The sequence below is a fragment of the Nothobranchius furzeri genome, chromosome 6, assembly GCF_043380555.1.
Source record: "Nothobranchius furzeri strain GRZ-AD chromosome 6, NfurGRZ-RIMD1, whole genome shotgun sequence".
NCBI classification, from domain to species: Eukaryota; Metazoa; Chordata; class Actinopteri; order Cyprinodontiformes; family Nothobranchiidae; genus Nothobranchius; species Nothobranchius furzeri.
Window position 1 is genome coordinate 25,054,965 of NC_091746.1, and position 9,706 is coordinate 25,064,670.

Sequence of the window (9,706 nt, forward strand, 5' to 3'; positions counted from 1 at the left end):
GACAGATGTGAACACATTAACCTTTGTTGTGACCTTACACTGCCCAGCTGAAAAAAGTCACCACCAAAAGAAAAGGTCACGCTCTAATATCTCGCTGAACCACCTTTAGCTGTGACTACGATACACATTCGCTGTGGTGTGGTGTCAATGAGCTTCACCAGATTTATTCCATCCAGTGTTGCATTAATGTTTCACCAAGATTGATGATGGTAGAGTCTGACCGCTGCACATCCCAAAGATTCTCATCGCAGAGCCGAACTACACTCCTGACTCAGTTCAGATAACAGTCGTGTGGGAAAACTGCAAGTTTCCCACGTAGTCGTGGAAACGTTCTGACTCAGCTGTTATTAATGCCTCCTTCATGTAAAAACATTCATATTTGTGCGACAGTGGGGACACGGAGAGCATGAAAACTGTAATGGTTGTTATGTGTTTGAGTCCAAGCTTTCGGTGTTCCTTAAATGTTTTTAATGGGACTTTGTTCATCAATAAAGTTAATTAAACATAGAGCAGAAGCACACATCCTGTACCTGAGAGCTTGTTTCTAAGGGTTTAAATGAGCTGTAACGGTCCATCACAATGAGTAAATAAAAACAAGTGAGGAAGATTGTTGCAGGTTAGTAAGTTTCCATGCTTCAGCAAGATCTGGATAAACTTAAGATGCTTGTTTACACACTGTACAACCTGCTGAGTAATGGGCTTGACACACGGGAGGTGACATCGCCTCTCCTCCATTCATTTTCAATGAGACATGCGCGACAAAGCGATAATCGCGGGTCTCCCAAGCGAAATGCGAAAAACGTGCGTGTGAAATTTTGCGCTCGTGCACGTGTTGTGCACAGGCGACCCAGCGACGCGACCCCAGAAAGTTGAAATATTTTCAACTTTTCATCGCTATCGCTCGGACGAGGACCAATCAACGGAGGTTTCATTCACTGACCAATGAGCGGACAGGATGCTTCGATCACCTCCGAGCAAACATGGACTCTGTTTCTCCTTCTGTGACTGTGTTCATCTTAATGTGAGGTCCAAACCGTGTGATAAATTGAAGCATGTCCTGATAGACAGAAAGTAGCCCTCTCCTGGTTTGTAATATGGGATGAACCCATGCTCGGTTTTTTTTATAGTAAAATCAGAAGTAAGATGTCACATAACTCTAGCAGCACCTTGTGAAACATCATATCTACCACTTTTTTTAACTCTGAACTGCTAAAATAACCTTAATTCCCTCCAACCTGACACAGCCAATCAAAACAACGGAAGATTCGATTTCGCCATGGAACAGAACGTGTTGACGGCTTTGCCGCTGGCCGCCTCCCATGTGTCAGTGATAAAAGTGACAGCGACAAATTTCGCTGATCGCGGTCGTTTGTCGCCTACCGTGTGTCGAGCCCATAACTGAGGAAACCGATTGCCTTGCGTCATTTAAGTTCATTAACTGAAATTGTTAACATTTCGAAAATTCATTTGTTTGAGTTAACTCTAATTAAATATATCAAGTTATTATAACGAGTGTGAATCAATTTCATGCATTAATTATGCTTAGCTGACATAACTTAAACCAGCAGTACTTAATAGGCGGCCCGCCCCCTCTTTCCGGCTCCCGGACCCCGCTAGCACATGGATGGGCTCCCTTTTTGTGGCCCCCCGCTAGCACATGGACACTCTCAAAGGGAACTCCAGCAGGAGCCTCTTCATTTACAGCTGCCTCCAACTCCTCCTGATAACATATACCTACCCTGTACATGCTCAGTAAAATCATACGTGAAAAACTAAAAGGTGAAATAACCACCACAATTTTACATGTAAGTAGGGGGAAAAGGAAAATGCAGATTTAATCTACAAGCTTTTTTCCATTATAAGTAATGTGTCATCTCCACGTAAATGTCACAAATAAAAATAAACAAACCACAAATGATCTCATAAGTGTTACAAATGTCTAGGTTAACAAGGGCTGCTTTTCATGTCCTGTTGGAAAAATATAAGTTGTGATTATTTAGTAGTTTTTGCTATCAGCCTCAGTTAAGAATATTTGAAGCATTTTTACCTGTTCTTCAAACATCTTCATGAGTTTTTTCCATCACCTCGCCTGAAATTTCTGTCTTCCTGCTTTCGTACAGCGTCAGATGATGAAGTACAGGTCCAGTCAAGACTAGCAGGAGTATTGCAGATTTACATTTTTCATCCCACTGAAATCCATGTAAGAGCTGCATGGGTAAAGACAAAACATTTACATACTATTAGACGCCACATTTCGAAAAACCAAGTAAATTTTTCAAATTTTGGTCCATAACTTTGATTAAAAGTTGTTTTTTTTCCAGGCTATTGATCAGTGGCTTTTTAAAAAACATATTGTTTGAAAAAGAATGGTAAATGGTCTCTATTTGATATAGCGCCTTCTAAAGTCCTAGACCCCCCCCCCCAAGGCACTTTACAACACAATCAGGCATTCACCCATTCACACGCTGGTGGGGATGAGCTACACACACAGCTGCCCAGGGCGCACTGACAGAGGCGAGGCTGCCGCGCACTGGCGCCACCGGTCCTTCCGACCACCACCAGCAGGCAAGGGGGGTTAAGTGTCTTGCCCAAGGACACAGTGACAGACTGAGCGGGGCTCGAAACTGCAACCTTCCGATTACGGGGCAAGCACTTAACTCCTGTGCCACCGTCGCCCGTCAATGCCAGGTGAAGCGCGAGACAAACATCATTTTTGAAAGAGACTTGTAATGCTTCGTCTTCGTCTTCCTCCGCTTATCCGGGTCCGGGTCGCGGGGGCAGCATCCCAATTAGGGAAATCCAGGCCGTCCTCTCCCCGGCCTTGTCCACCAGCTCCTCCGGCAGGACCCCAAGGCGTTCCCGGACCAGATTGGAGATGTAACCTCTCCAACGTGTCCTGGGTCGACCCGGGGGCCTTCTGCCGGCAGGACATGCCCGAAACACCTCCCCGGGGAGGCGTCCAGGAGGCATCCTGACCAGATGCCCAAACCACCTCAACTGGCTCCTTTCGATCCGGAGGAGCAGCGGTTCTACTCCGAGTCCCTCCCGAATGTCCGAGCTCCTCACCCTATCTCTAAGGCTGAGCCCGGCCACCCTACGGAGGAAACTCATTTCGGCCGCTTGTATCCGCGATCTCGTTCTTTCGGTCATTACCCAAAGCTCATGACCATAGGTGAGGATTGGGATGTAGATCGACCGGTAAATCGAGAGCCTGGCTTTCTGGCTCAGCTCCCGCTTCCCCACGACAGATCGGCTCAGCGTCCGCATCACTGCAGACGCCGAACCAATCCGCCTGTCGATCTCCCGATCCCTCCTACCCTCACTCGTGAACAAGACCCCGAGATACTTAAACTCCTCCACTTGAGGTAGGACCTCTCCCCCGACCCGGAGGTGGCAAGCCACCCTTTTCCGGTCGAGAACCATGGTCTCAGATTTGGAGGTGCTGATCCTCATCCCAGCCGCTTCACATTCGGCCGCGAACCTACCCAGCAAGAGCTGAAGGTCAGAGCTGGATGAAGCTAGGAGGACCACATCATCCGCAAAAAGCAGAGACGAGATTCTCCTGCCACCAAACTCGACACACTCCACACCACGGCTGCGTCTAGAAATTCTGTCCATAAAAGTGATGAACAGAACCGGTGACAAAGGGCAGCCCTGGCGGAGTCCAACCCTCACTGGGAACAGGTCCGACTTACTACCGGCTATGCGGACCAAACTCACGCTCCTCTGGTAAAGGGACTGAATGGCCCTCAACAGAAAGCCACCCACCCCATACTCCTGGAGCGTCCCCCACAGGGTGCCCCTGGGGACACGGTCATAAGCCTTCTCCAAATCCACAAAGCACATGTGGATTGGTTGGGCAAACTCCCATGCCCCCTCCATCACCCTTGCAAGGGTATAGAGCTGGTCCACAGTTCCACGGCCAGGACGAAAACCACATTGCTCCTCCTCTATCTGAGATTCAACTATCGATCGGACCCTCCTCTCCAGTACCTTGGAGTAGACCTTTCCAGGGAGGCTGAGGAGTGTGATCCCCCTATAGTTGGAACACACCCTCAGGTCACCCTTCTTAAAGATGGGGACTACCACCCCGGTCTGCCACTCCCTAGGAACTGCCCCCGATGACCACGCAATGTTGTAGAGACGTGTCAACCATGACAGCCCTACAACATCCATAGCCTTGAGATACCCAGGACGAACCTCATCCGCCCCCGGGGCTCCGCCGCTGTGTAGTTGTTTGACTACCTCAGCAACTTCTGCCCCCGAGATCGGACAGTCCATCCCCAGGCCTCCCAGCTCTGGTTCCTCCTCGGAATGCGCATTGGTGGGATTGAGGAGCTCCTCAAAGTATTCCTTCCACCGTCCGACTATAGCCTCAGTTGACGTCAGCAGCTCCCCATCCCCACTGTAAACAGTGTGAGCGAGTTGCTGCCTTCCTCTCCTGAGGCGCCGGACAGTTTGCCAGAAGCTCTTTGGAGCCGATCGATAGTCTTTCTCCATGGCCTCACCAAACTCCTCCCACGCCCGAGATTTTGCCTCGGCAACTGCCACTGCTGCACCCCGCTTGGCTATCCGGTACCTGTCTGCTGCCTCCGGAGACCCACAGACCAGCCACGCCCTGTAGGCCTCCTTCTTCAGCCTGACGGCTCCCCGAACCTCTGGTGTCCACCAGCGGGTACGGGGGTTGCCACCACGACTGGCACCGGCCACCTTACGACCACAGCTAGCAACAGCCGCCTCGACAATCGCAGAGTGGAACAAGGCCCACTCGGACTCAATGTCCCCCACTGCTCTCGGGACGTGGTCAAAGCTCTGCCGGAGGTGGGAGTTGAAGACCGTCTTGACAGGTTCTTCTGCCAGGCGTTCCCAGCAGACCCTCACTATGCGTTTGGGTCTGCCAGGTCTACGCGGCATGTTCCCTTGCCATCTGATCCAACTCACCACCAGGTGGTGATCAGTTGACAGCTCCGCCCCTCTCTTCACTCGGGTGTCCAAAACATACGGCCGCAGGTCAGATGATACGACTACAAAATCTATCATCGACCTGTGACCTAGGCTGCCCTGGTACCAAGTGTACCGGTGGGCATCCTTATGTTCGAACATGGTGTTCGTTATGGCCAAACTGCGGCTTGCACAGAAGTCCAATAACAAAACACCGCTCGAGTTCAGATTAGGTGGGCCGTTCCTCCCAATCACACCCCTCCAGGTCAAGCTGTCATTGCCCACGTGAGCATTGAAGTCCCCCAGCAGGACAATGGAGTCCCCTGATGGAGCACTATCTAGCACTCGTCCCAGGGACTCCAAAAAGGGTGGGTACTCTGAACTGATATTTGGCCCATAAGCACAAACAACAGTCAGGACCCGTTCCCCGACCCGAAGGCGCAATGAAGCTACCCTCTTGTCCCCCGGGGTAAACCCCAACACACAGACAGAGAGTCTCGGGGCTAACAAAAAGCCAACCCCAGCCCTCCGCCTCTCACCCGGAGCAACTCCAGCAAAGTAGAGTGTCCAACCCCTCTCCAGGTCTCGGGTTCCAGAGCCAATGCAATGTGTCGAGGTGAGTCCGACTATATCTAGCCGGTACCGCTCAACCTCTGCCACAAGCTCCGGCTCCTTCCCCGCCAGCGAGGTGACGTTCCATGTCCCAAAAACTAGTTTTCTTGTCCGGGGATTGGACCGCCAAGGCTCCCGCCTTGGTCTGCCACCCGATTCGCATTGCACCGGACCCTTCATGTTCCTCCTGCGGGTGGTGGGTCCACAGTTGGACGAGCCCATGTATCCGGTTCGGGCTGGGCCCGGCCGGGCCCCATGGGAGAAAGCCCGGCCACCAGGCGCTCGCTCACGGGCCCCAACCCCAGGCCTGGCTCCAGGGTGGGACCCCGGTAACCCTCCGGGCCGGGTACTCCGACTCTTCGTTTTAACCGCCATGAAAGATCCTTCGAACCGTTCTTTGTCTCACCCTTCACCTAAGACCAATTTGTCATGGGAGACCCTACCAGGGGCACTAAGTGCCCCAGACAACATAGCTCCTAGGATCATTAGGGCACTCAAACTCCTCCACCACGATAAGGTGACGGTTCAAGGAGGAGGACTTGTAATGCGAAGAACAAAATCATATTGATTAAATTTCAAATGTGAAGGGAACATAATGAGTAATTGCAAAAATTATAAATATACAGTAAATGCACGGCATTTAACCTCGATTCCCAGTCACTGCAAAATCAAAGTTAAACATCCTTGTCGGTAGGAGGGACCTCAGTGGGCCGTGGTCAGCTCCTGGCCTGGAAACTCCTCTCAAAAGTAGGAAATCCAGTAGACATTGTAAAAAACAACAAATCAATCAAACACTGTTTAGTATTAAAGTACTCAGAGTTTCTGTAGCTCACATTACACGTGTCTGTACAAAGCTCCACTTATGTGAAATACTCTAGATAGAGATGATGGGCATTATTTACTCATTCCAAAAAGAAGTTTACATTTTTGTATGATAGCATGATGTCTTTATTTTCAAACCAAAACATGGCTCTAAATTTAGTTTCTAGAATATAACGTAGTAAAACCCATGGGTGTTTCTCAATGCCAAGGAACCTTGCCTTGATGTCTTGGCCCTGTCCCGGTTGCCTAGGAGATACGTCATCAGGAGCCGCCAAGACGTGTTCCAATGTTTATGTTCTACCGAGGCGTGTGTTCTCCGTTTGTTAGCCGTTTAGCTAGCTGAGCAAGGATACACGGAAGGTGTCTTGTAGCCTAGCCTTGGTCAAAAATTACCCAGAATGCACCGCGGTATTTTCAAAAAGACGGTGGATCAGAAGCCGGCATCTACTTCAGGGACAATTTTCAAGTTTAAAAGTAAGTCAACTAATTTAAAATGTTTTTTTAGATCCAAAGAAGTTTTCTATGGTTGGTTAGTTGCTTAGTAGTTGCAGCTTCGGTGGCTAGCGGGTAGTAACTCGCTTATATTTTTAATTTAATAAACATTTACGCAATTTAAAAAGTAAAAGGCTTGTTATATATTTATGTTAAACTAATACATATAAAATATAATGTTATCTCCCATGTCACATGATGTTACGTGACCGCCGTGGAAGCCGGTCACGTGATGCAAGTCTGTTCCATTTAACCGTTTTCTTTGACCAAGGAAGGACCGTGTCCTCGTAAGCAAGGCGCCTGGCCTCGCAAGACATCGCCTCGCAAGGCCAGGCGCCTTGACATTGAGAAACACCCTATATATTTTATACGTATTAGTTTCAATATAAATATATAACGAGCCTTTTACTTTTAATTGTGTACATGTTTATTAAATTAAAAATATAAGCAAGTTACTACCTGCTAGCCACCGAAGCTGCAACTACTAAGCAACTAACCAACCACAGGTAACTTCTTTGGATCTAAAAAAAAAACCATTTTAAATTAGTTGACTTACTTTTAAACTTGCAAATTGTCCCTGGAGTAGCTGCCGGCTTCTGATCCGCCGTCCTTTTGAAAATACTGCGGTGTATTGTGGGTAATTTTTGACCAATGCTAGGCTACAAGACATCTCCCGTGTATCCTTGCTCAGCTAGCTTAACGGCTAACAAATGGAGAACACACGCCTCGGTAGGACATGAACATTGGAACACGAATTGGCGGCTCCCGATGACGTATCTCCTAGGCAACCGGGGCGGGGCCAAGACATCAAGGCAAGGTTCCTTGACATTGAGAAACAACACGTCTTTTTGTTTAACTTTGTCTTGTAAAATATATCAGAAATGTCACTAGGAGGCTGTCCTGTGTTAGCATAACTACCCACTTTCCAAAGAGAGTGTATTGTGCTGTGTTAACTGACTTTAGGCCAAATGACATTTTAACCCTCTCAGGCTGAAATTAAGTTTTGATAAAAGGACGAACAACTAAGTCCTTCAGGGGAACTTCTGAGCTAAAAATTGCTCATGAAACACGTATGTGGAATAACCAGGTAGGTAGGTTTTAAGCTGCCTGCCTCCAGAGGGTTAAGAACATTCAAAAGCATTTAGATAAATAAAAATGTTAATGTAAAATTCTAAAATACTCTAGAACATTTCAGCCATAAAGCTTTTTGTAACCTACTATCACATTAAAGACACAATATGTAAACAAAAGGACAGAGAAGCAACATAAATGACGAGATGAATTGATTATTTTCTGGTTTCTTGGTCTTGAACAGGATCCGGGTCACTCTCTCTTCAGTCATGTTTGCTGTATTTGGTCAAGTTTTATTTGACGTAAACTCTGCTTTGTTGTAGAGATTAGTGGATTTTGATGATTTAAATAGAAATTAGAAAAATTAGAATAACGGGGGAAAAGTCAGGTTAGTAAATGACATATTTTAATAGTTGTGCATTATTTGTCAGGCCCATGAGTAATCAGAGTCCTCAGCCTGTGCTAGTGGGCCACAGTTCCACCATTCAGGAATTTCAGCTGCATAAAACCACTCGGAGGGCTGCAAACAGCCAGTGGCCACCCCCAGCCACCCCTTGGGGTGCCACTGGCTTCTATCACACAATAGAACAAAAACTTACAAATGTACAAAAATGAATCTGAGTAAATAAGAAAACAACTTGTCATGATACTTATATCCATTTATAACTTTTTTTTTTACCTTTTTACATTATTTTGAGCCAATAGGAGTGGATTACTTTAAGACCTCCAGCTTGATGTTATGCGACACACATCTGGGTACCAAACCCCAACTTTGAGAACCAATGCAACAGAGAAATGCTGCTTTGCAATAACATTTATTTACAGTCATCACAATAAGTTCTTTGTTCATTTGCATTAAAATACATGACAGCGGGTTCATGACAGAACATTCCTTCATTCTCTAGATTCTCCAGCATCCGTTCCCCGGAGAGGTCGTACTCTGGCGTTCTCATAAATACCCTGAAGGTGTTCTGTCGGAAACAAGTCGGGGAACATTCTTCCCTACAGGTTGGTTCTGCAGAGGTCTGTCTCCACCCCTAATGTACTTTCTGCAGGTATGGGGTCGCCTGGATCCTGTTCAGTGAATGTTTAGCCCTAGGACAGCTCAAGTTTGTTCTTTCCAGTTTGTGTTCAGAGATGCCTTTGAGCTGGTGATAACAACCAGCACGTACAAAATGGCAGCAATAAATGTCAATAAAACGCTCGACTTTCCTGACTTAAGTACAATATTTACATAGCTTTATTAAAAGAATCATATTCATACGTTCTCATGCTTTTGCTGTGTTTTAATCTCCTGTCAAACAAGGGCACCCCCAAAGGGTAGCCAGGGGTGGCCATGGCCACCCCTAGAAAATTGCTGGCCCTCCCAGGAAAAGCCAGTGTTAACAAATCATATTATTGTTCAGTCAAACCAAATATTGATCTTGTTTATTCAAGACATAATTGTAAACAAAATAAAATATAACAATGAGTAAAGAAATAATTAGAATAAAGAAAAATACACACGTTCCTGCCGCTCACCATTTTAAAAAAGTTTTTATCTCCATAGTTTTTTTTAACATAGCAACAAGTGAATTAACCTAAAAAATATATTTTTTTAAATTAAATTTGGGATAACATTTTAAATAACTGAAATGTTTTTTTCTAAAATGTTTGTTTGTGTTTGTAAAATGTAAGTTAAATGTTTTGGATACCTAAAGTTATTTTAATAAAAACAAATAAAGGTGCAATGCAGTACATCACCACAGACTAAATTTAACCAGAGTTA

General features: G+C 46.5%; 1 protein-coding gene across 1 annotated transcript in view; it reads right to left on the reverse strand.

The window, feature by feature from the left end:
• The window catches only part of c6h22orf23 (chromosome 6 C22orf23 homolog), a 57,089-nt gene extending 54,888 nt beyond the window's left edge, over positions 1-2,201 (reverse strand). The window contains exon 1 of the mRNA XM_070552066.1: positions 2,048-2,201. Within this exon, the coding sequence (XP_070408167.1) occupies positions 2,048-2,068 (21 nt within the window). The 5' untranslated portion in view covers positions 2,069-2,201. The remainder of the gene's footprint in view (positions 1-2,047) is intronic.
• Positions 2,202-9,706: the final 7,505 nt, after the last annotated feature.